Genomic DNA, 25662 nt, shown 5'->3' on the forward strand with positions numbered 1-25662 from the left:
TCTCTCTTTCCTCTTTCTATCCCGCCTCAATGGTATCGCTGTGAAGTCTACCTTGATTCTTCTTCCCAACTTACACCTCCCAACCCGATTCTAATTCTTATTCATTAAGATCCATCTTTCTGGCTTTTGAACAAGTCCTTAAATAGGGCATCCATGTCGCCATTCCCACTCTTTCACTGTGGCCAGATTCTCAACCCCTCTCCCTGGAATATCTTCTAGGACCATCTTTCCTCCATGCAGTTACTAGAGTCATCATCTAAGCATAGAAATGATTTTACCGCTCTACTGCTGAGAGCTCTCTGATGGCTTTCTAGGGACTACAGAGTGAAGGCCGTATCCCTCAGTTGGCCTCCAAGGGCCTTTCCCACTCCCCATCTCTGGTAACTCCTGTATCCCTTATTTCCACCACCTCCCCTACCCTTCATAGTACTCCTGACTCTGGCCAGATCATTCCATGCCCTATAGCATCTCTAAGGCTTGCTTATGTCCAAAGGTGACATCCTACTCATATATTAAAGCCCAGCTCAAATGTCACAGACTCCCTTTGTGTCTCCCACTTCCCTTGGGCCGCAAGAGGTTAGGCAATGAATGGTACGTGACATGTGGGAAGATGGTATGGGGGATTGTTGGCAGAGTAACTGGGTTCCTGAGGATGGGAGCTCTCAGAGTGGTGGGTGGTCACCAATGTCTAGCACAATACTAGGCACAGGATAGACACTTAGCAGTAGCTTGTAGAAGGGAGGGAATAAGAAGGAAAGGCAGTTAACCTTGTCATTTCCAGGGTTCTCTTTGAAGCCAACCTTGCTGGTGTGCCCCACTTCCAGTCTCTCCCCCAGACCAGTCATGGCCCTAAGGGAGCTGGGAGTGTCTGAAGTGCCCCAGAGCATGCCCAATGTCCTGGCCAGCTTCCAGGCTCAAGTTGCAATGGGTTTTGTACGTCACCAAGCTCCACCAGTAAGTAGCTACCTGGTTTTGAGCAAATCTCCTGACTTCTCCAAAAACTCATTTTCTCTGGACTTCATACAGTGAGGATGTCTCTTGGTTAAGATGATGATAAAGTGAGATGCTATATGTGAAAGTGTGTTTTAAAGCCCCCAGCCCTCTCCAGATGAGGCGATGCTCCTATCCTTGCCTGGGCTTTGGGAAAACCCTTCCCCAGGGCTTCAGAGATGCTCCTGCAGAGAGAGGTGATGTGTCAGCTGCTGGCTGTCAACATGATGCCGTGGAAAAATCATATTGATGGGGCGCAGATTGCTGTGCCTGCTTGCTCTGCCATCTGCAGACCCCATGACCAAGGCAGTATTGGAGATGGCAGGGATGGGACTCTCTCTCACTAGCCAGTTCCAATTTGCTTTTTAATTTGCTCCAACCTGGTGAGTGCTACTGGGGTCAATCTGTAACCTCTTCTTCCTTCCCAAGAGTCTCTGGCTTTGCCAGACTTTGCAGCGTGCATGCAGGCTGCTCAGTCAAGCCTGGGCAGCTGCCATTTCCACGGCCTCTTCTGAGAACCTCCTAGTTACCTTCTGACTTCATATGCCTCTTATTGTGTCCAAGTCCAAACTCATGCCCAAATTGTTCTTCCCTCTTCATTCATACCCCTCTCTGGCCTTCAGAGCATCTGTTGGCCACTCTCCTTTGCTGATGTGCTGGAGTTTGAATAAGCCTTTTATTAAGCTGATTTCAGTGCTTAGGAAAGAAGACTGCAATTGCTCACAAAGAACTCATAGCAACCTCTCTCTGGGATTTTTTCAGGCCTCCCCAGCAGCCTCCCTACCTCCTGTGTCTCCTTGTACCTTTCCATTGCATTAATTACTGCCTGATCAAGTCCCTGGAAGCAAAACTCTAACCATGACCCTTCCTCACTCACAGACCTCCATAGCTCTCGTCAGCTCTCATGTTGGCCCAAACTCTGCTGTCATTTAAGGCCTTTCTTACTTTCGTCCAAACCAAACTTTCCAGCCTTATTTTTACTTTCTCCTTCTCACACATCCTGCACTCTTGGAAAACAACCACTTCCATTTCTGTCTGAAGCCCATGCTTCCACACACCCAGCCTTTGAGCAGGCCGTGCCCTCTGCCTGGAGCTCTTGTTCTCTTCCTTTTTCTTACTTCTCTGTCAAGCTTCAGTCACAACTCTCTTGCCCCCAGACTGAAAGCCCTCCTCCCCTTCTGTGATCTTACAACATCTAGCCATGCCTCTCTGACCGCATGTCTCCCGGGCCGCCGTGGGTTGGAATTACATGTGTTTGTGCCTTGCCTCCAGCTTGGAGTTACTCCAGTGCAGGAACTGACCAATTCATCTTTGAATCTCCCACTGTGACCGGCACAATGTCCTGCATATAGTGGAAAAACCTAAAAGAGATGACAAACCTCACGGTTTCTCAGTTAATACTTAAATTGAAAAACTACTGAATTAACACAAGGATGTTCATTTTTTTTTTGTCCGAACAACATTATCATCTGTTTCTTTCCCCAAAGTCCTTTTGTATTCATTTTTATCCCACAGACATGACTTTCAAAATATAGATTGTGATCTTTTCAAGGTAGTAAGTCAAATCACCTTTTAATAAGCTCTAAGGGATTTATGAACTTATTATAAGTCAACTCCTTCCTCCCTCCTTTCTTTACCTTCCTTCCTTCCAAACTGGAATTTTATTATCTCAGATATATTGCTTGAAAAAAATCTAGGCAGAGGCTGTGGGTGGGAAATCATTTGTTGTAAAGAGCTACTTTCTATAATGGGATCTGACCTGTATTATAGCGTGTCTGAACGTCCACCAGGCTTTAACTCTCTCCTGCTCTAGTATTCAAGCTTGCTCCAACGGTTATTTACCACCTACGGTTGACTCTCATGCAAAGAAGTCACGTAATTTCTTTGGTCCCTATGGTCTTCTTATTAAGAAAAATAATGATAAAAATAATTCTTTACATTTGTCTTTCTTTGACTGGTATTTACAAGGATTTACTGTGTCTCAGGCACTCTGCCAAAAGTTGGGGTACACAGTCCACCAAGATGTCATCACCTTCCTCCCCATTTCCTTGTGGAACCCTCATAACAAGCTTGTGGGTTAGACTGAGCAGGTGGTAGTGACCTCATTATGTAAATAAAGACATGGTAATTCAGAGTGTTCGTGAAATGCTCAGAAATTCAGCGTCCTTCTTTGTGGTCACTCAGCAAGAAGCAAGCAAGAGGAGCTCAGTTTTAACTTCCTGTCAGATGTTTTCCCTGCTGAACCCCGGGTTTGTGCTGGGAACCCTGGATTCAGGCCCCCAGCACACTCACTTCCAGATGAGAGGCGGCAGCCCTTGCATGCTGCAAGACTGCTTTCCTCATCTCTGCTTCTGCTCACCTGATCTAAACCCAATGTGAGCTGAAAAGGAGACTTTTGGGGTCTGGTTCTAGATTCCTGCCCAGACTTCAGTATAGGCTGGAAACTGAGCAACAGTGGGCTGAGGAGTCCGCAAGAGTGTGGTCAGGTCATCCTGAAGGGACGGTCTCGTAGCCCCTCTGCTGTGGGAGCCTGAAGGTGGGTGTACCAGGTGACCCAGTCCCGTCTGAGCAGAGGCTCCAAGAAAGTGAGATAATCTAGTAATACCTCGGACTCACCTCCCCAACCCCATGCCTGCTTCATCCCCATTATAGAGAATTTCCTCAGGTAGCCATGAGGGGCCTGCTGCAGACTGCCTGAACCTGTGAATGAGGACACGTTTGAGAAGAAAGTGAATGAGTGAAGGTGTTATCTAGAGATGAGAAATGCCTTAGGTAACTGGATTTTAACTTTAAACACCGAGCAATGTCAATTCACTGCACCCTCCAAATTTAGAAAATATAGATACATATAAAAGAAAAAAAAGCCACCTACAATTTGACTACCCAGAGCTGACTGCTGTAATATTCCATGTTTCCATGCCCTAATTTCTAAAAATGAGTTTATAGTATAGACTGTTTTACGACTTCATTTGTATCGAGGCTAACATGTAGACAGCAGATGCGCACATTTTAAGTGGACAGCTCAGTGCATTTTTACATGTGCACACACCTGCGTTAACCACCACCCAGAGCAAGTTCTAGAGCATTCCCAGCGCCCCAGAAGGCTTCCTATGCTCTTCTGAGCCAAGATGTTGCTCCTACCTCATCCAGAAGCAACCATTATTCAGACTTCCAGTGCCATATGCTGTTTTTATAACTTCTTATTCCTAATCAGCGATAAGTAGTGAATAGTTTCCATGTCATTAACTCACCATCATCACCATCATTGTCGTCGTCATCATCATCATCATCATCATCATCGCCAGAGCGGCAGCTTGGGATTTCATGATATTGACAAACTATGCCTGCACTGGACTTTAAGCCTATGTTTTAGAAATGCCTACTCTATTTTTTCCCACTATCAGAAAGCCTAAATGACTGGCATGAGGGGTTCTATTTGGTTCTAGCACAGGCTGCAGGGGTGTCAGCGACTTTGACATTTTTTTTTTTCTTCAAGGCCTACTTGTGCCTTCTGTGGCTTGCTTAGTTTTATTGAATATACGTGTGTTATGCTAAACATTCTAATAACCATTGCTGTGTATGTTCGAAAGAGCATTTCACATCCTAACATGCGTTGTGAGATGCCCTTTCAAACATACATTTGCTCTGGTGTTTACAGGAGAACAAATACGAAGGTGCTTGTTTCTCCCATTCCTCAACTTCTTAAAGAAGAGAGAAAGTCACTGGACAATTTAAGCACCTGGGTTTAGAGAGAGGTTCTTTTAAGATGGCATTGGTGAGGAAGGAAAATGACTATTTTGATTACTGGAATTTGTGAAGACACCAACAAGGAGGCGAAAAGCTCCACACATCTCCCAGAAATACCCTCCCACTCAGTGCTGAACAGCTGAGTCTTGATTATGTAGGCATTAACTGTGCACACTTGGAAACCTGCCTCTCTTCAACCTCTCTCAGTTTAGGTTTTGATTATTTTACTACCACTATCACTACAACCACTATGCTGATTGCTACCACTACTATTATTATTACTAATGGCAATAAAATTATATTCAGTTTCCATTTGCGGTGTGCCAGGCACCACATGAAGATTTTTTAATGTAATTTTCAATTCAGGAACTTATATGAAGAAAAAAGGAAACATTCATTGAGCACTTTTTAATGCTTAAGTCCTGTGCTGGATGCTTGACATACGACTTTCAGTGCAGCTAAAAGATGATAAGTAAACATCAGGGAATATGCAAGGAAAGCCAGAGCTGGGATATGAACTCCAGGTTTCTCTGATTCTGAAGTCTGTATTGTTCCTACTCTAACACGGTGTCACCAAATGAATGAATGAAGGAATGAAGGAATGAATGAGTGAATGAGTGGACCAACCAACCTGGTACACTGAAGCCCTCATTTTTAAGAAGTCTGTATTTTAGCGTTGGTGTGGTGGCTCACACCTGTAATCTCAGCCCTTTGGGAGGTTGAGGTGGGCAGAGCACCTGAGGTCAGCAGTTTGAGACCAGCCTGGCCAAATGTCTTTACTAAAAATACAAAAATTAGCTGGGCGTGGTGGTGGGTGCCTGTAATCCCAGCTACTAAGGGAGGCTGAGGCAGGGGAATCACTTGGACCCAGGAGGCAGAGGTTGCAGTGAGTTGAGATTGCCCCATTCCCCGCCAGCCTGATCGGCAGAGTGAGACTTCATCTCAAAAAAAAAAAAAAAAAAAAAAAAAAAAAGTCTGTATTTTAGATTGTGCTAGAAGGGAAACATTCTCTTATTTAAAACCTTGACTACATAATGCCCTGATGTAGTACTTACATACTTTTGTGTCTCATATAATCAGTGTCATCTGTCAGTGGTGACACAGAGTTCTGATTGTGAAGTGGATTACAAATCTTACAATGTTGGGTGCCCAGTTTCCTCATACCAGTTATTTGGGTATGTTGGTATTTTATTTAGGATTAATTTTAATGAAATGCCAGATATAATAATGGCTTAAATAATATTGAACTTAATTTTTTTCTGAAGTGCAGTAAATGTGGAGGTGGGCAGTTTAGGGCTGGCATGCAGGCTTACGATCTGTGAAGGACCCAGCCACCTTTCATTTTTCTGGTTCATCATTCCATGCGTGAAGCTTTCCACTTTGCAGACCACTATGTGGCAGGAAGGAGGAAGACATAGGCAAGAGTGAACCTGCTCTGGTTTGAATGTCCCCTTCACAACTTACACGGAAACTTAATTGCCATTGTGATCGTGTTACTAAATGGCACATTCAAGAGGTCATTAGGTCAGGAAGGCTCTGCCCTCATGAATGGATTTAATGTCATTATCATGGGAGTAGGTTTGTTATTGAGGGCGATTAGCCCTCTTTTCTCTCTGTCTTGAGTTCTTGCTCACCATGGGATGCCTTCCCTCATTTGTGTTATGATGTAGCAAGAAAGTCATTGGCAGATGCTGGTGTCATGCTCCTGGACTTCCCAGTCTACAGAACTGCGAGAAATAAATTTATTTTCTTAATAAATTACCCAGTCTCTGGTATTCTGTAATAGCAACGAAAAAATGGACAAAGACAGTGCCCCTCCCTTAAAGGAAATGTTTCAGAAGTCTAAAACATTGGAAAGGAAATGTTTCAGACACTGTTGCTTCCATCTCACTGGACGGTATTTTATATAGGGGATCCTCATAGTACCTACCTCAGAGGGCCTCCTTGTGAGGATCAAATGGGCTAATGTGAAAAACTGCCCAGAACAGTGCCTGCCATCAGTGTTTTGGCTGATGCTTCTATGGTCATACCTGGGATCTGAGCCCATCAGGCTTGGTAGGTCTTTCCCAAGGACTTGTTTTAACTGCTATAGTCTTTGTACCCTTCCACGTAAGTGGTCAGCAAGCAGTGCTGATGTTAACCAGGAAGATGATGATTATGGATGATGATGATGAGTATAAGCTCTTAAGTAAATGGCAGCTGCGTGCCAGTTACTGGGCTAAAAGCCTTCTTTTCGTTGTCTCATTTACTCCTTTGGCAAACCCATAGTACCATGAAGTAGGTGCTATCATAGTCCTTATTTTGCAGATAAAAGATCTTAGGCTCAGCAAGCAATGGATTTCCTTGCCCAAGATCATTCAGCTAGAAGTGATAGGGCGGGAGTTGGAATCCAGTGGGAAGTCTGACTCACACCCCGGGTCTTACTTGGGAGTATCCACTGCCTTCTATCTTTTAAGTCTCTCTGCCTCTGAATTTCATCTCCTTTTGGAATGGTCAGCCTGGACATATATTTAACAATCCATTTTGATGCAACTCTTTATGATGATCCTGATGACTACTGAATTTTCTTTTGACCTTTTTATCTTTTTTGAGACAGGTTCTCACTCTCTCCCCCAGGCTGGAATCCAGTGGCATGATCATGGCTCATTGCAACCTCAACTTCCTGGGCTCAAGGGATCCTCCTGCCTCAGCCTCCCAAGTAGCTGGGACTACAGGTGTGTGCCACCACACCCAGCTAATTTAAAAAAAAAAAAAAATTTCCTAGAGAAGGGGTTTCACTATGCTGCCCGAGCTGGTCTCAAACTCCTGGGCTCAAGCACTCCTCCCACCTTGGCCTCCGAAAGTGCTGGGATTATAGGCATAAGCCACTGTGCCTGGCAAATTTTCTGTATTGAAAGTGAGATTCCCAAACCTTGAGCTTATCTGAATTAGTGATGTCTACATGCACTTCTCCAAAGGAATTTTTTATTTAATATTAGATCTTGTAGATGCACATGCAAGGGAGTAAACGTTCAAACAACCCATTTTTGTTGTCATTTAAATGTCCTCTTGATCAATAGTGATGACAGAGGTGATGATGGTGGTGTTCAAATGGACTGTTAAGAAAAGCAGGTCAAATCATGCCCATCACTGGCTTGCAGTCCACTGGTGATCTGCAGCCAGTGAAGATTTCGCTATTTTCCCAGAAAGCCATAATTAATTTGGGTCACCCATGGGAGCCTTTTGCTAACATAATCAGCCCATCACAGTTATCAGCCAGAGAAACAGACCTGGATGGAGTCCCCACCTTGAGCAATGTTTCCAATTTAGTTTGTCCTCTGAAAACTTCAGTGATTTGAATCACCAGGATTGTACACCCATCCATGTCCCAGAATAAATTTCTGCCCGACTTTTTGCTGGGGGGCTGAGTTCTGAACTGACAGTTCTTGTTGAGGAGAGTTTCTCACTAATCAGTAGTGTCTGGAGTTGATGGAAAGAAAACAAAAACGATGAAGATGAAGTGCAGGAGCAAGTTAACGGCACTCAGGAAAATATGAGCAAGGTGCAGTGAGAGGGAGAAAACAGCTCCCAGCCACAGGGCTCGGCTGGGGAGGCCTGCATGCTGCAGGCAGAAATTCAGGGCCCAAGTGGCCCTTTAGCGATGACTCTGAGGTTCTCATCCAGAAAGACTGTGTTGATCATGATTGGTTGAAATCTCAGCAGATGGTGGTAAGAGCTCTATTTACTTGGATAATTAAAGTAGTGATGGATTTGCACGGCTGATTTCAAGATCTCAAGTCTGCAGATGACTGCCTTTTGGGGCAGACTGGGATGGAACACCTCCTTGCTTTAGAGTATGTGCACCTGACTCGAGTATCAGCGAGCTGGGAGTGAGGGACTGTTCTCAGACATGGTCCATCTTGGGTTGAAGCTTCATCTTGAACACACTGGCCCTCTTATGGGACTGTTCATCCCAGCAGGGGACTCATATTTTTCAGAAGACAAGATATGTCGACACATTTAGGAATGGAGATTGTTTTCCGTCTTCAAATGGGACAGACTCAGTTCTTTTGATTACTGTGATAAGAAGATTGGTGTCTTTAGAGTTTATTGAGTGCTTTTTCTCATGTGAGTAATTTTATAGAATCCTTCCAACTCTCCTGTGAGTGAATGGGGTGCTGTGGCAGAAAGGGCATGGGACAGTCCTGGGTTCAAATCCCGCCTTTGCCTCTTACAAGCTTCATAATTTTTTTTCCCCTAAAAAACTCTTAGAGCCTTAGTTTCCTCACCTGTAAAGGGGGGTAATGGTGTTTACATTTTGGGGTGGCGATGAGGATTAGTGATTAATGTATATGAAATGCTGAATCATCTGTTAGGACTGAGTAGGCTTCCAAATGCTGCTGGCTGTTTGTATCATTATAGAAAAGAAAACTGAAGCACAGAGTGGGGGAGCGGCTTCTTGTGGTCCTCGTGGTAGGAGATAGTGGCAAAACCCACATCATTTCATTGTAAAGTCCAGGTGCCACATTGCTTCTATTAATGATGCCTTCCTGTCTGTATCTCCTAAGTTTCCCTTTTGTTAAAGGACAGTCAAGGAATCAGTTTAGTTCTGCAGATGCCATCCTGTAACCCTCTCAGTACCTCATCTATAAAGTGGAAGCACGATTACAGGTCCCCTTGGCCTGCCAGGGTTCGGGAACAGGTCTAAGAAGTTAAGAGCTGATAATAAGCAAAAGTGCACTGGGCTTCATCAATAGTAGGGTGTTAGGGTTTTTTTTTAGAATTTCTCTTGAGATAGATAAAAGGAACCACAGCAGTTTTACAGCTTTTAAAGTCAGTCGGACCAAAATATTGTACATGCTTTGCTGACTTTCTACTGCTACAAAGCCCACAAGGAAAGCCCTCTGCAACTGAATTGAATTACTATTCTATAATGAAGTAACCAGTGAATCTATCGTTACATTCCATATGTGACAGTTATATGTCATAATGTGTAATTGCAGTATGTGAGGGCGGGTGATGCAAGCCGCCTGTCACCCGTATCCAGCAGATCTCAGGCCCCTGGCAACCTGGATGGCAAAGAGAGGGTTTCAGATGCATGGATAATTTTAGTGCTTCATCCTGAATACATACATGATCTCTGAAACAAACCAGAGCTGCAAGGTGCACTGGCAGCATCTCGGCCTGAGGCAAGGTCGGATCAGCCTAGCACTGGGGACAGAGCAAATTCACTCTAGGCAAGCAGTGATTTTTAGAAACAGATGCTATCTTCAGCAAGTGAGTTTCCTAGTCCGTTTATGGCCAACGAGAAAAAATCTTTTTTCCATGTGTTTCCTTCTCATCTTTATAGGCTTGCCAAGGACAGGTGTATAGTCAGTGGAGAATGCAGAGACTGAGAAGATGGTGAGAGGGAGGAAAGGAGAAGTAAGAGAAGTGAAAGAATTGAAATAGATATTCAGGCAAACCTTCGTTATTCAAAACTTCGGTTAGCCAAGACTGTCAGTGAATTTCACATACCCCCCAGCTACCATAGTTCACATCATAAACTCTTTCAATTACCTGAAATCTCACTTAAATTTCAGCACATCCCCTGGGGCATTCAAATAATCAAAGTTTGCCTGTCAAAAGTAATACCGGAGAGGCGAATGGTGAGTCTGAGAAAGATAGATCATAAAAAAAAAAAAGAAGTCTTCCTTCTTAGAGAATGGCATTAGAATCATTAAGCTATGGACTTGAAATTGCTGAAATGTTATCTAAAAATTACAGAGGTGAATACAGATTTAGAAAAGGCTGTGGAAATGCCCAGGGAGTCTTACAATTGGAGGACAGAGTATCGGCGTGGGCAGGAAAGGCTCACACCCAAGATGTGAGCGTGTTAATGTTGCAGGGCTTAGGGATTGCCGCAGGCTGGAGGACTTCAGCAAAATGAACATCAGCATGTGACTAGCCCCACAGAGCATTGTACTCCATAGATACCCAAATCCGTGTCTGGAGAGGTTAAATGTACGTGTATCTCCAAGTGGCGGTTCTGAATGCCTATCTGGGGTTGGTGAATCTGCAGGACTTTTAAGAACGAAGGTGCTGAATGGAGTGTATACCCCTGTAATGGCAGGGAAGTGGTCCTTTTAAGCAATAAAAACGAGGTCAACATACAAATGTCGTTTTGATGATTCTATAGGAACTGTCCTGCATCCTCTCCATACACACTCAGTTTGTGTAACTGGATATTCTTTTTTCCCCAAAGCATGATGCTAAATGAGATTTAGACATTTAGGCATCATAATAAATTGATGGCTATCTGACTAAAATATGTAAAATCTATCTATCTTTATATGTATGTATATATTCAGCTTGGTGGGAACTGAAATTTATTTCTCAAATATGTATTCAGCACACATTGCGGGCCAGGAGCTGTACCTGGCTCTGGAGGTGCAAAGATGAATAAGATGGGCCCTGGCTGCAAAGAGGCCTCAGTCAGACAAGTGGGCAGGTGGGCAGGTGCTGCGATACAGGGTGTGTGAGTGCTACTCTAAGTATACTCACAATGCCGCATGGCTCTCACTCTGCCTGGGGGCATGGCAGAAGCTTCCCAGACAGGGACTCGGGAACAGGGTGCAGGACAGCGTAGAAAAAGAGAGAGGTGAAGAAGCTTGAGAGTGGGGGCAGCCGTAGGTGGGCTGAACGGGAACGTGGAGGGCAGGAATAGAAGAGCTGATGATGAAGTCGGAGAGGTGCGTTGCAGCCAGACACTGAAAGGCTCCTGTTTGCGAATCTCCTTAACATCAGAGTTTTTTTTTTTTTTTTTTTTTTTTTTTTTAAAGAAGAGTGGCAAGCCCTAATTTACATCCTCCAAAGGACTGGTACCCGGACTAGACAAGTAGGGAAACCAGAAGGCTGTTGTGATGATCCCTGCCAGAGATCACAGGGCAGAGCAAATCAGAGGTTCCAGGCTGGAGGGGTGGCTTGTCAGAGGCTGGGAAAGGAGGTTGATTGTCGAATGCTGTTCACCTGGAGCTGTTTGTTGGGTGGGAAGTGAGGTATTGCTGGATGGGGGATGGAGAAGAGGGGAAGGCGAGTGCAGTTATGAGTAGAGGGTGATCGGGGTGGAGGTACCTCTGCAGAAAGAATGAGTCTGCAGTTGAGAAGTTTCTAAATTATTCCTGAACATGAACCCTTTGGCCGTTGTCTGTTTATCATCTGCTGAGAAGCCTGTCTGGATTCGCAGGCATGCCCTTGCAGTGGCTAATGAGAGCTAGCCTGATCCCATTAGTAAAAATCTCGAAGGAACAGGAGTCTTTGTTTGGTGAGAGGTGACTCCACCCCATCCCCACCCTCTACCCTCCCCCGCCCCCCCGCACTACACCCCAGCTACCTTCATCTCTCATTTATCTGACTATAAAGCACCCAAATAGTAATGTAGTATGTCAGATAGCCATTTAATTATTATGATCTTTTGATCTTTGTTGTAGCAATTATGATTTGCTTTAATGCAGATAACAGTAAACGGGTAGATAAAAGCCCCTCAATGGCCAATGGTTTGGGCTCTTAGGATGATGAGCACAGGGCTACCTTCATGGTGTTTGTGTGTGGGCGTGAATTAACATCGACAAATGAGTTGTGAGCTCTTCTTTAAAAATGTAATGGAAATGCAATTCCAGAGAAATTTATTTTTGAGAGAATAATAAAAATATTTTATGATATCTAGTATTCACACTCAAAACTGGGCATATTTTACTGAGCTTATTCCATTCGCGTGTCACTGATTACCTAGTATATTTGGCGTTAGTATATACCAGGTGGTTTCTTCCTTACTCCAGCTGGTAGGTGTGTACCCAAGGGCAGCCACATGAGCCTTGCCCTGAGTGTTCCTGCAGCTCCTATGCACTCCTGTGTTTCTGTGTATGATTAATAGAGACTTAGAGGTTAATTAAAGTAAAAGGATTATTATTACATGATCACCATTTCTTTTTCAATCTTTATTCAAAAACCACAAGAAGGGGAGCCTTAGCAAGGTTGAGAAGTAAACTCAGTAGCATGGATTCTCCCCAGGTTGGTGCGGTGCACATTTGTTGTTTTCTCACTTCCCAGAATTCATTGCTTTTTCTCAATAGCACTTCCATGTGGAGGGTATTACCATTGGATACAGTCTGTGTACATTAACAACTGTGGACAGGTGCCTAGGCAAAGGCTCCCCATAATCTGCTTTAGGCTATTGGAGACATCCTTGAACAGAGAGACAGAGAGATTGAAATGTAACAGAGTCCAGTTCATCCCATTTGGCAACCTCTGATTCAACCTTTCCTGCAACAAGACCTGGTGGTTGGTGGTTCCTGGTTCCCGTCTCCATTGCCCAGATTTGCCTTGCTGCCCACCTGTGTCTAAGTCTAGTTCTGCATTCTCTTGCCAAGTCTATAAGGGCCAGTATCCTTCCAATATATTCCTTTGTTAGAGTGTCAGTTACTGTTGCTTACACCAAAGAATCCTAATTGATATACCCAGGTAACAGTCTGGCTCTTCCACTTACTACCTTTGTGATGAAGGATAAATTTACCTGTTTGAGGTTCTGTGTCCTTCTCTGTAAAATGGGACTAATCTTACAACCTATTTCATAGTGGCCATGTAGATTAAATACGATGTTTCAAGTAGAACATTTAGCAGTTTGGAAAACAGTAATGCTCACTGGATAGTGGCTGCTACTGTTACTGTTATAATCAAATGAAGGTCTTCTTCTTACTCCTAAGAGTGCATGGCACATAGTAGATATTCAAAAAAATACTAATTTCATTTCTCTGTCCCCTCTTCTGAAAACAAACTGAAACCTTCCTGAGCTGGGAAGGAGAGAGAATGTCGGTGGTCCCTACTCTACACATGAACTTGACCAGCAGAGTTTCGTCTTGACTGAAGAGGGAAAGTGGAGGCATTAGGAGAATAAAGTGTGTGTCTCTTGGCCCCTCCTAGTGACCAGAAAGTGGGGTATTTCCCTGTTTTTCCCTGCTCAAGTTGGCCCTTTGGAGTGTGTTTGGGCAACCATGTGACCCACTCACCCACTGATGTGATTCTGGCACCAGCTGTCACAGCGGAGGCTGAAACCATGCATGAGTCTGGTTGCCTGGGTAGCACCCTGTGTAACAATACTGCATTAGACACCATGATCACAGACTGCATTAAGAAACAGCAAAGCCAGTGTGTTCTCTGTAGGACTGACAGCTCAGATCAAACTGCAGGATCCAAAGGTGTATCTGTAGAGTGGGTCCTGACCCACAATCACTTTCTCTTCTCTTCTCAAGCTTGGCAACACATTCCACCCACACTGTACTGTCCAATATAATTTACACCACAGGATGAAAGTTTCTTCCTGAGATGATTCTTAATGACACTCCCCCATTCAGAGCCCCTCGGGGCTCCTGATTGCTGGAAGAATACAATCTGAACTCCTCAGCACCACATCCAGGCCCTTTCTGACCTGGCCACCCATCTGTCTTTCTGACTTTATCTCTCACACTTCTACTCCCACCCTCCACCCCAGCTAGCCCGGGGTGTGGCTCACTGTTCTGACCACACATCTTCTGGCCTCTCACCTTTGTGCTTTGCTGTGGCTGTTTCCCAGCCAGGAGTAACATTTTCCCTGTCACTGCCACTTGTCACAACTCCATCTATCCTCAGCCAAGATGTATCCCTCTACCTCTCCCTCCTGATCCATTTCAAATACCACGTTGTCCTCCAACTCCTTGAGCACCTTCTTTGCTAAGCTATGATCACTCTCTCCTCCGTGATAACAATAGTAGTAATGATCATTAACACGCATACAACACACTGTTTTAAATGTTTGACATATACTAACTCTTAATTCTCATACCAACCCTCTGAAGATGCTATATCTTCATTTAAAAATGGAAAAACCAAGGCACAGAGAGGCTAGGTAATTGGTCATGTCGCTAGTAAGTGACAAAAACCAAGATTTGAACTCAGGCATTTTCGGCTCCTTCTGCCATGTTCCCAACCATTAGTCTAAACTACTTTTCTCTCTTTTCTGGGAGTTTTGTGTCTCTTTTATAGCGTTTAGTGTACTGTAGTTAGCCACTATTAGTGAATGATAATCAGCTACTTATTACCATCTATTATTATCTGTGCCCATGCATTGCTTAATGACAGGGATATGTCCGAGAAATGCTTTGTTATGTCGTTTCATCATTGTGCGACCATCCTAGAGTGTACTGACACAAACCTAGATGGTATAGTCCGCTACACCCCCGGGCTACATGGTATGTCTTGTTACTTCTGGGCTACAAACCTGTACAGCATGTGCCTGTACTGAATACTCTAGGCAATTGTAACACAGTGGTAAGTGTTTGTGTATTTAAAGATATCTAAATATAGAAAAGGTGCAGTAAAAATATGGCCGCATAATCTTACGGGACCACTGTTGTACATGCAGTTTGTTGTTGACACTGTTAAATCTATAGGTGGCCTCTCGGACCTCAGCCATTCCCTGTGGAATTCGACTTAGGGCCCCAGGAGAGCTGCCTCTCGCCCAAACAGGACCTGGAAATGAGTTACAATGTATTCCTCTGAGCTGTGCAGTTACCTCTATGGAGTGACTTGTTGAAAATACTGTTTTGCTCAACACAGGTAATGTGTTGAACCACTTATAACTAATCTGGTGCCAATACAGAATAGTAAAAAGAACCTGGAATGTGTAATGGAAAGTTCTGGTTTCAGCTGACAGTTGTTAGTTACTTATCTCTAGGAAAGCTGCTAACCTCTCTGAATCTCAGCTATTTTGCCCATAAAATGGGGAAAGCAGTTCTTGTCCCACCTGTCATGGAGTGTTGACTGACAAATGGGAGCGTGTCTGCGAAAGTGTTCTGGATGCTTTAAATGCTCTAAAAGTCATGTGTTCAATCTTTTTTGAGTTTACAAAGCCTTTAGCATAGCACATTTCCTTTCAAGTTCACAATAACCTCAACGTAGGGGGCAGCAGGTGGTGGGCAGAGCAGGGATTAAATCCCCAGAGCTGTGACTCAATCCCAGAGAATAAGTGAATGATTTCTGTGACAGAATGGTCTCTATTGAGGTGCCTTTTACACCTACTCACCTCTCAAAATTCACATCGAACATCATCTCTCAAGCTTTCCTCCCTGCCCCACCCCCACCCACCTGTGCCTCTCTTCGTTCCTTTCACCAGTTATTTGTTGAGTGAATGGATAAGTGTCCAGAGTGGCTTATTAGAGAACAGTGGTTTTCAGACTTTTAAAATGTCAGCTCATAAGAAATATATGAAAATAGGCATATGTGTATGTTTATTCCTATAGACTTTTCAAATAGAAAAGCTTCAGGAAACAATAATTACCCTTACTACAGGGCATACACCCTGATATTTTCTGCTCTGTTCTGTATCTTTTTTTTTTTTTTTTTTTAAAGAAAACAAGGATTGCAACTAATGTATCATGACCCACAATTTGGAAAACACTGTCATGGAATATGCTGGAAGTTAGAAGCCTTGTTCTTTACAACTGGGCAAGTCACTTGGGTTATCCATGAGGTTTATCCCAGCTCCAGCATTCAGTGCTGACTCTAAAGGATAAGGAAGTTAGGAGGCTGGGGGAACAGGCACGTAAGCATATGGAAGCTTGAAGATTTACTGCATTTAATGCACTTACAGTTTTTCTTGGCCTATGTGAGGAAGTAGAAATCTAATGAATACTTAGCTATTTGGGCAATTACTGTTGGAGAAAGATTTGATTTTATTCACACATTCATCATCGAGACTAGAGATTTGTAAGGGTGACTTTCCAATAAAAGATTCCATATCTGAAGTCCCTGGAGCCCAGATGTGTTTCTCATGCAGGAGTTTTGGGAATCTGAAACGAAATGCAGTACACACACTGTGTATTATATGTCATCCCCAGCAGAGTCTCAGGCAGCAGCCAGGGATCAAACACATTGATTTTTCTTCAGCAAATACATGAATATTCACACTCCGTGGGATAAAGGCCACAGACACCCTCACGTCAGCTTAGGTCACTAACAAGATAGAAACACATTTTCAGTTTTCAGAACCTTCAGGATTCCAGATAGCAGGAAATAATGTTTTGTTATCCAGGTATCATGCCTTCCCTCATCAAAATCCAATGATATCATTTATCTCATGAGGGTCCCAATACTTAGCTCAGTGCCCAGCACATAGAAGGCACCCAGAAAATATTTGACTGAATAATGAGGCCAGCTATAGCTTACAGAAAACTCCTGTTGCAATCAAACTGCTTTTGAGAAGAGAACCTTCTAGTTCCTTTCTGAGGCCCTTTAGTTTGTCCCATTTCTTAGAAGTGAATGGAAACCTTACTGTTTCCACTTGGCTCCCTCATGAAAAGGAGAGAATAGTGAGGCTTGTGGATTTTTAAACATTTTTTTTTTCCATCTTCCTTCAGGCTTTGCATCTGAGGAAATAAGTGGCAGACCCACTAGTTTTAGAAAAAGTTGTTTGAATCAATAAAACCTTTATTACTATTTGTTCTAGGTCCAGAAAAGTAGCCAAATTCAAAATGTCTCTTTCTTTGTTTCCTTGTACTAGGAATACCAACTAGATGTGGTAACCAACTCCATGAATATTCTGATTTTTGGGGGTGGGACACAGAATGTCTAGTGTGTCAGGAGCTGGGGTTCCACAGGCTTAGCTCTAAACGAGCTGGGTTCCAATTCTGGCTTCGCAATCCCGTGGCACATTATGCAAACACTTTCATTTAAGCCTCACTTCCTCATTTATAAAATGCAGATGTTAGCACAGTAACTTCATTGCATTGTCCTGAGGATTAAAGGAGATTATGCAGGTAAAGCGTGTGTTACAAAACCTTGCTTTTTGTCATCAATAGCACTACTAATAGTGATCACATGAACCCTCGTCCTCAGTGTGGCGACTCAGTGGACACACAGCCCAGGGGCAAGTATAACCTCTCTCCACCCCAGACAGTCCCGTTCTTTGATATAGACACTGTGAGTCAGGATGAGTTAAGTTATGCTTCAGTAACAAACCCTCAAATCTCAGTACTTTGACACATCAATCATTTTTTTCTGGATCACACAAAGTTCCCTGTGGACCCAAATGGCTCTCCAGGCAGTTGTCTGCTGTGCTTGCCCCTCCAAGCTCTGTTATCCTGTGGCAGCCCCATAGCGACCTGTGCTTCCACCATTGTTGCTGCAGGGGAGGAGAAAACCCAGCAATTCTCACCTCCTCTCTCAAGTGCCTTCCTCCTGAAGCAACTCACATCCCTTCCAATCCCATTTTATCAGGCAAAGCAGGTTCTGTGTTTCTGCTTTACCCAAAAGCAGTGGGGATGGACAGTCCTGCCACATGCCTGGAAGGAAAGTAGAACTAGAAATAATAGCAAGAGCCATGAATATTGACTCAATAGATGTTTGGCGTTTTCTCACTCGATTATAAATTGCTGCTGCAAATGCAGTTTCAGTCCCAGCACCCTGTCCCACCAAGTGACTGTCCAGAGATTCTGGAAATACTCTGGCCGCAGATGGTCTTTGGAAATCATTGAGCCAGCTCTGTCTTAGACAAGGCAGAGAAAGCAAGTTCTGGGTGCTTAAAGTGAGTTGTACCTTCTGGACTGGAGCCCTTACCTTGTGCTTTCCCCTGCACTCTTCACATCCAGTGATATTCAACAGTGGTGTTGAAATCGTGGGTTCCTCAAGGTGGAGAGTGCCCTGGGAACCCCCTCATCTTTCAAGTGTGGAAATGAGGCCCGGGGAGTGTGCGTTCTTTTGGTCCTTGTGTTTTATGTCTTTCCCAAGGTACCTGCAGTTCATGATGAGCCCATTGCTGGATCTGCTATCTATAGTTACTGATCCTCCTCTGGGAGCCTAAACAACCCAAGCACAGTGACTTAGCTTGTCTGGTTTTCCATTCTAATTTGGGTTCCTTCTAATGCCCCAGCCTTATATTTGGTGGTTGTTCAAAGCTGCCCACTAAGAAGGATCTTCATGACCTTTTTCTCTCCAGTTTTTTTGGTGTTTGTTTCCAATCACAGGGATAAGAAATGGGACATTTTAACAGCTGTCATTACAGGGAATACGCTTTTACTTTTTTAGAATGAGGCCAAGAAATTTCATCTCATTCTCCAACACTCCCTTATCCCCACTTCCCAGAGTTTTCATGACATATACAATCATGCGTCTCTTAATGACAGGGATGCCTTCTGAGAAGTGTGCCGCTAGGCGATTTCATCATTGTGTGAGCATCATAGAGTGTACTTACACAAACCTAGATGGCACAGCCGACTACACGCCTAGCCTGTGTGGTACAGCCTGTTGCTCCCAGCCTGCAAACGTATATAGCACGTTCCTGTACTGAATACAATGCACTTGTAACACAATGATATGTATTTGTGTATCTAAATGTATCTAAACATAGAAAAGGTACCGCCACCTTTCTATGGTAGGACCACTATCATATATGCAGTGTGCCATTGACTAAAGTGTTGTTATGTGCTACATGACTGCATAAGATTTTTGGCTAGAGGCAGTAAAATGCAGTCCATGTTTGTACTTGTCTAGAATCCCAAAAGCTACAAAAGGTGGCACAGACTCTCATCGGAATGGCTCTGAGAGTGTTCCTCACCCCTGAACTCGTGAGCTAACTGTGGCCCCTCAGTCCCTCCAGACCATTGTAGTTGGTTCTAACTTTTGAGATACTGTGCAGCTTGAGGCTTCCAGAGCCTGAGTTTTTAAAGTATGGACTGGATGAGAATCATCTGAACCATGGGCTAAGAATGCAGATTCCTGAGCCAGGCACCAGAGATTCTGATTTAGTGGGCCTGGGCTGGAGCCCAGGAATCTGCATTTTAACAAGCATCCCAGGTGATAGAGAGCAGTGTTTTCTTTTTCTTTTTCTTTTTTTTTCTTTTTTCTTTTTCTTTTTCTTTTTTTTTTTTTTTTTTTTTTGAGATGGAGTCTCATGCTATCACCCAGGCTGCAGTGCAGTGGCATGATCTTGGCTCACTGCAACCTCCATCTCCCGAGTTCAAGTGATTATCCTGCTTCAGCCTCCCAAGTAGCCAGGATTACAGGCACCTGCCACCATGCCCAGCTAATTTTTTTTTTTTTTTTTTTTTTGAGACAGAGTTTCACTCTTTTTGCCCAGCTGGAGTGCAATGGTGTGATCTCGGCTCACTGCGACCTCTGTCTCCCGGGTTCAAGTGATTCTCCTGCCTCAGCCTCCTGAATAGCCTGGGACTACAGGCACCCGCCACCACACTCAGCTAATTTTGTATTTTCAGTAGAGAGGGGGTTTCGCCGTCTTGGCCAGGCTGGTCTTGAGCTCCTGCCCTCAGGTATTCTGTCCACCTCGGCCTCCTAAAGTGCTGCGATTACAGGTGTGAGCCACCGTGCCTGGCAAGGAGTCTAGGATTCCTTATAGATGCCAAAGACTGTCGTGCCAGGGTGCGGCAGAACTACAGGGGAGGTGTCTCACCTTCAGCCAGAGCTCTGCTTCGAGCCTCTTTACAAATGAGGCTTCAGCCTCAGGTTTGTCCTGCTGATAAAAATAAATAACATGGAGTAAAATTGTTGGGACCTATAGAACTTTTGCTCTTCAAATCCCAGGCCAGTGGGTCTCAGCAGAGGCCTCTGTGCCTGTTTTCTACCAGGCACTTCAGACCCAGAAGCAAGGGAGGCATTTTACTGCCCTTCTCGGCTTTCATGGCCTTATCTGGACCGTGCTTTGTGAGTGAAATAGCTTTTCTCTTAGACCCCAACAGGGACTGTTCAAGGTCAAGGAACTTGAATTTCCACTTTGACAGTCAGCAGTGGCCCTTACCTGTTACCCTTCAATAGGCGGGGTGTTCCCGCGGAGCTTACCTACTGCAGCTTCCAGTGTCTCCGTGCGTGAGGATTTTTGTCCCCTAAATTGGAAGGCAAGAGTGTCTCTGGGGCCTCAGGTTTGAATCTGATAAATTGAAGGGATAAAGGTGACTGTCTCTGGGTCACCGATACTCGCAGTGCTGACAACCAAGGGTGCTGATTACGGGAAAAGAACTGGAGGAACAAGGGCAGATGTGTTACATTGTGTGTAAATGGTGTTTTTCCTGTGAAATCTCAATACATCCCTGAGGACACTGCAGTTTGGGTTTCTGAGCCACTCTCCTCTGATATTTACTCATTGGGGATTTTACTCTTGAGAAATCACTGTGACAACAGAACCATTTTGCCTCCATGAAGACGATGTCAACGTCTCAAAATCCAGGACATTTTAAGGCAGGATTCCAACCTCATTACTGCCAGAAATAAAATTCATCCAAGGTGGAAGTGTCCTTTTTTAGAACTCAAATCCGTCTCAGAATTGCCTTTTCTTTCCCCTTTGTTTTTGAAGCTAAGCAATTACTCTTTTTTTTTTTTAAGGAAAAAAAAATTGTGCAAATGTACAAAACTCTCTTTTTCCCTCTTTCATTTATTTGAAATTGAACTTAACAAAGTCAGTTCCGAGCAAGCACTATATATGAGTAATGCTTTTTGTCCATAAAAGAGCATTGACTCTAGTGGAATGGGAGTGCTGATTCTCGCTCCGCTTTGTGTGAGCGTCCATAATGACAAAGTACTCATGTCAGAGTGTATAATGAAACTATAAATTGTTTTCATGAATGCTCTGAATTTGGTCTTTTACGGGGCAAATTCAAAAGGTATTTAGTGCCACATTTCACATATGTGAATAATACCAGATGGTGCAATATATCCAATAAAAAGTGAAGTGTCCTATTCAGGCCCACGCTGGCCAGTATGGTGGGTCAGACTTAGGTGAGGGTGGCTTGCGGTGCAGGAGAGTGAGCAGAAGGAAGGATGCCACATCACTCTGAGGCAAGAGTTCCAACCAGGTGTACTCAACTGTTTTGGGGGAATTCAAAATGTAGCTAAAATGCTTAGCTCCTAAGATTGGTCTCTGGATGGGGAGTGCCTGCATTTGAATCACAGGAAAAGTTAAACACATCAGGGCCACGTTAGTGGACAAATTTGCAAGTGAGAAAATAGCTGATGGGTTTGGTGGGCAGTTGCAATCTATTGCAATGATTTATGGTTCAATTCAATTATTTTTACTAACTTTTTTGGGCTTTTTTTTTTTTTTTTTACAAGAAAAACTATATGGACCAGGCGTGGTGGCTCACGCCTGTAATCCCAGTATTTTGTAAGGCCAAGGTGGGCAGATCATCTGAGGTTAGGAATTCAAGACCAGCCTGGCCAACAGAGCCTGGCTGTCTCTACTAAAAATACAAAAATTAGCCGGGCATGGTGGGTACGCATCTGTGGTCCCAGCTACTTGGGAGGCTGAGGTGGGAGAATTGCTTGAACCCAGGAGGTGGAGGTTGCAGTGAGCCGAGATCATGTCACTGCACTCCAGCCTGGATGACAGAGCAAGACTCCCATCTCAAAAAACAAACAAACAAGCAAACAAACAAAAAACCATATAGGTTTACTCTGGAAACTTAGAAAACACAGAAAAGCATCAAGAAAAGTTTTAAAACCTGGGTAAATAATTTGACTACCAAGAGATTATCGTTAGTAACATTTTAATAAAAGTTGTATTAAATATCTTAATAAAATTGTACATAATCTTACCTGGATATATAAATCCTTTATAAACAAAATTGGGGTCCAGTTGTCTACCTGTTTACCCGTTTATGGAACTTTTTGAAACGTTCTGGTTTTTGACTTACTGTCCAAGGTTTAGGTTCTGTCGTGAGGGCACTGTATGTTAGCACTGTCGAAGCCTTTACGTACATGTCATTTGCTGAAAAATATCTCTCTGGGCATATGAGCTCTAAAAATGAGAATGGCAAAAATTCTCCACAGGGTGTGTGAGGTACGTTGTGTGTTAAATGGAGGCCCATGGATGTTTTTAACCTGTTGCCTGGATTTTTTGCTTTGTAGTACCTGGTGTGTAAGAGGAAGCTGGAGAGCAAGAAGGAAGCCCTGCTGATCCTCTCCAAGGAGCTGGACACCTGTCAACAGGAAAGAGACCAGTACAAACTCATGGCCAATCAGCTCCGGGAGCGCCACCAGTCACTGAAGAAGAAGTACCGAGAGATGATCGTAAGTGTTAGGCTGCCCTGTTCAGCCACTTTCCTATTCCCTGAATTAAGATATAAAGAGATTTTCACATGCTGTTTCTTTAGAAATGGTTAAATGTAAACAGTTCAAAGTGGAAGAATTTAGAAGTAAAAGTCACCACCTCTATTTCCTCCACAACCCAGTCCCACTCGCAAGTTAATCTCTCTCTCTCTCTCTCTCTCTCTGTGTGTGTGTGTGTATGTGTGTATGTATATGCTTCTTGCTCTGGCATCTGTGAACATATACGTGTGTGTTTGCAGTAGGCTCCCCAACTTATCCAAGGGAGGCATGTTTCAAGACCCTCAGTGGATGCCTGAAACCACAGATAGTATGAAACCCTATATATGCTGTTGTTTTTTTAATCTGATAGCCAAATCAGCTCCTAAGTGACTAGCGAGTGGGCCACATAGACATCGTGGATACCCTGGATGAAGGGGTGATTCACATCCTAGGTGGGATGGAGGGGAATGGTGCAAGATTTCACCACACGACTCAGAACAGCATGCAATTTAAAATTTATAAATTATTTATTTTTGAAGTTTTCCATTTAACATGTTTGGACCATGGTTGACCTCAGGTACCTGAAACTGAGGAGAAGTGGGGACTACTGTATGTGTGGCTGTTTATTTGTTAATTTGATTATATAGAGTTCTTCAAAAAGAGGATTCATAAGTCTACAGTAATACAGAGGCCACTAGCTACAGGTGGCTACTTAGTTTTAAATTAATTAGAATTAAATAAAATAAGAGACTCCATTCCTCAGTCTCAATGTCACATTTCATGGGCTCAGGTGACTGATGGCTGCTGTATTGGGCAGTGTATATAGAGAGCATTGCCATCCTTCCAGAGAGTTATATTAGGCCAGATGCAGTGACACACCTGTAATCCCAACTACTTTGAGAGGCTGAGATGAGAGGATTGCTTGAGCCCAGGAGTTTGAGGCCAAGCTGAGCAACATAGTGAGAACTGTTCTCAAAAAAAAAAAAAAAAAAAAAAAATTCATGGAGAAATAAAATAAATTCCAAATTTATTTTTAAAAATAATAAAACATGCTGTTTTCCCTCAGCACTTTATTTTGGACATCTTTCTAGGCCTACAGATCTAACTCATCCAGATTTGAATCATCCAGATTTCTAGGCATACAGATTTAACTCAGTCTTTTTTTTTTGAGACGGAATCTCGCTCTGTCACCCAGGCTGGGGTGGAGTGGTGCGATGTCCGCTCACTGCAAGCTCCGCCTTCCGGGTTCATGCTGTTCTTTTGTCTCAGCCTCCCGAGTAGCTGGGACTACAGGCGCCTGCCACCACGCTCGGCTAATTTTTTGTATTTTTAGTAGAGACAGAGTTTCACCGTGTTAGCCAGGATGGTCTGGATCTCCTGACCTCGTGATCTGCCCGCCTCACCCTCCCAAAGTGCTGGGATTACAGGCGTGAGCCACTGCGCCTGGCCTTTAACTCAGTCTTTTAAACACTTGCATGGTAATACACAGTATGGACATAGCCATACTTTTTGTAACTTTTCTCGTATCCTGGGCTTTTTTATTTTCTCTAGGTTTTTATATGGCAAAACTTTTAAGGTGCAAATGATACTGAAATGGAGAATGCCAGCTGCATAATACTAGTTTTCATTCTTGCTGCTTTTGAGGCAATCTCTTTTTTAAGTGGGACACTATTACTGACATTTAACTATCTGCGCTGGCATTATTAAACAGCGCTGGAGTAGAAATAGAATAGAATAGATTCCTCAGGTTAAAATCATGTTGACTTATATGTGGACAGCATCAGATATTAGAGTGCTCATTTAAGGAGCATTCGCTTATTCACCTGAGATATTCGTCTTCCCTGATAAGGCACAAAAGGGAGAGGAATTGAATCCTTTTTTTTTTTTTTTTTCAGAGACAGAGTCTCACTCTGTTGCCCAGGCTAGAGTGCAGTGGTGTAATCTCTGCTCGCTGCAACCTCTGCCTCCTGGGTTCAAGCAATTCTCCTGCCTCAACCTCCCTAGTAGCTGGGATTACAGGCACCCGCCACCATGTCTGGCTAATTTTTGTATTTATTTTTTAGTAGAGACATGTTTCAGCATGTTAGCCCAGCTGGTCTCGAACTCCTGACCTCAGGTGATCTGCCCACCTTGGCCCCCCAAAGTGCTGAGATTACAGGTGTGAGCCACCACACCCGGCCTGAATCCTTTTAAGGCCAAAAAAAAAAAAAAAAAAAAAAAAATCTAATAGGACTAGAAGTTCTCAATGTCTTCTTAACTTTGAGCAAGTACTGTCCCTCCCAACATTGATCGTTCTGCCCATAGAGAAAACTCTCTCTCTTTCTCTCTCTTTTCCTCTCTCTCTATGTGTGTATGTGCGTCCCCATCACTGTTCTTTGGTTCTAACTATTTAAAAGAGGAACTCAAACCAAATGAAATACTATTTCAGTTTAGGCTCTGATCAAAAATAATTTTGACAAATCCAGTTTTTTTATTCAAATAATTTTAGAAAATATATAGATTTGGTCCTAATGGGATTGATTCTCTAGAGGTTTTTCCAAAATAACTCTGGTTCAGTTTGTAGTTATTTTTTTAAAGTATATTTGAGCTTGCTTCAGCACATTACTGGCTGCAGGGTGGGGAGGGTGGGGAGAATCTACATTTAGGTTCATCATTTAGTTCAACTTCTTGTTTCTAAGTACATCTATATTTTTTTACAGAGTAAAATGTAGCATGTGTTTCTTTGTAGGATGGAGATCCATCACTTCCTCCTGAAAAAAGGAAACAGGTAAGACTTATTTCTGATCTCAGATTGTTTTACTGATAACTTGCAGCAATTGGGAGGATCAGGGAATGTCATAATGT

The 25662-nt window shown here is 43.5% G+C and overlaps 1 protein-coding gene across 3 annotated transcripts in view; it reads left to right on the top strand.

Annotated features, from left to right (window-relative positions):
• Positions 1-25662, top strand: part of LOC105487836 (coiled-coil domain containing 149) — a 105594-nt gene that overhangs the window by 13646 nt on the left and 66286 nt on the right. For all 3 annotated transcript variants that reach the window (XM_011751461.2, XM_011751462.2, XM_011751463.3), the window contains exons 2-3: positions 22639-22800; positions 25547-25585. In XM_011751461.2, coding sequence (XP_011749763.2) covers positions 22639-22800; positions 25547-25585 — 201 coding nt within the window. The remainder of the gene's footprint in view (positions 1-22638; positions 22801-25546; positions 25586-25662) is intronic.

Source organism: Macaca nemestrina, chromosome 3, assembly GCF_043159975.1.
Source record: "Macaca nemestrina isolate mMacNem1 chromosome 3, mMacNem.hap1, whole genome shotgun sequence".
In the NCBI taxonomy this organism is placed as follows: Eukaryota; Metazoa; Chordata; class Mammalia; order Primates; family Cercopithecidae; genus Macaca; species Macaca nemestrina.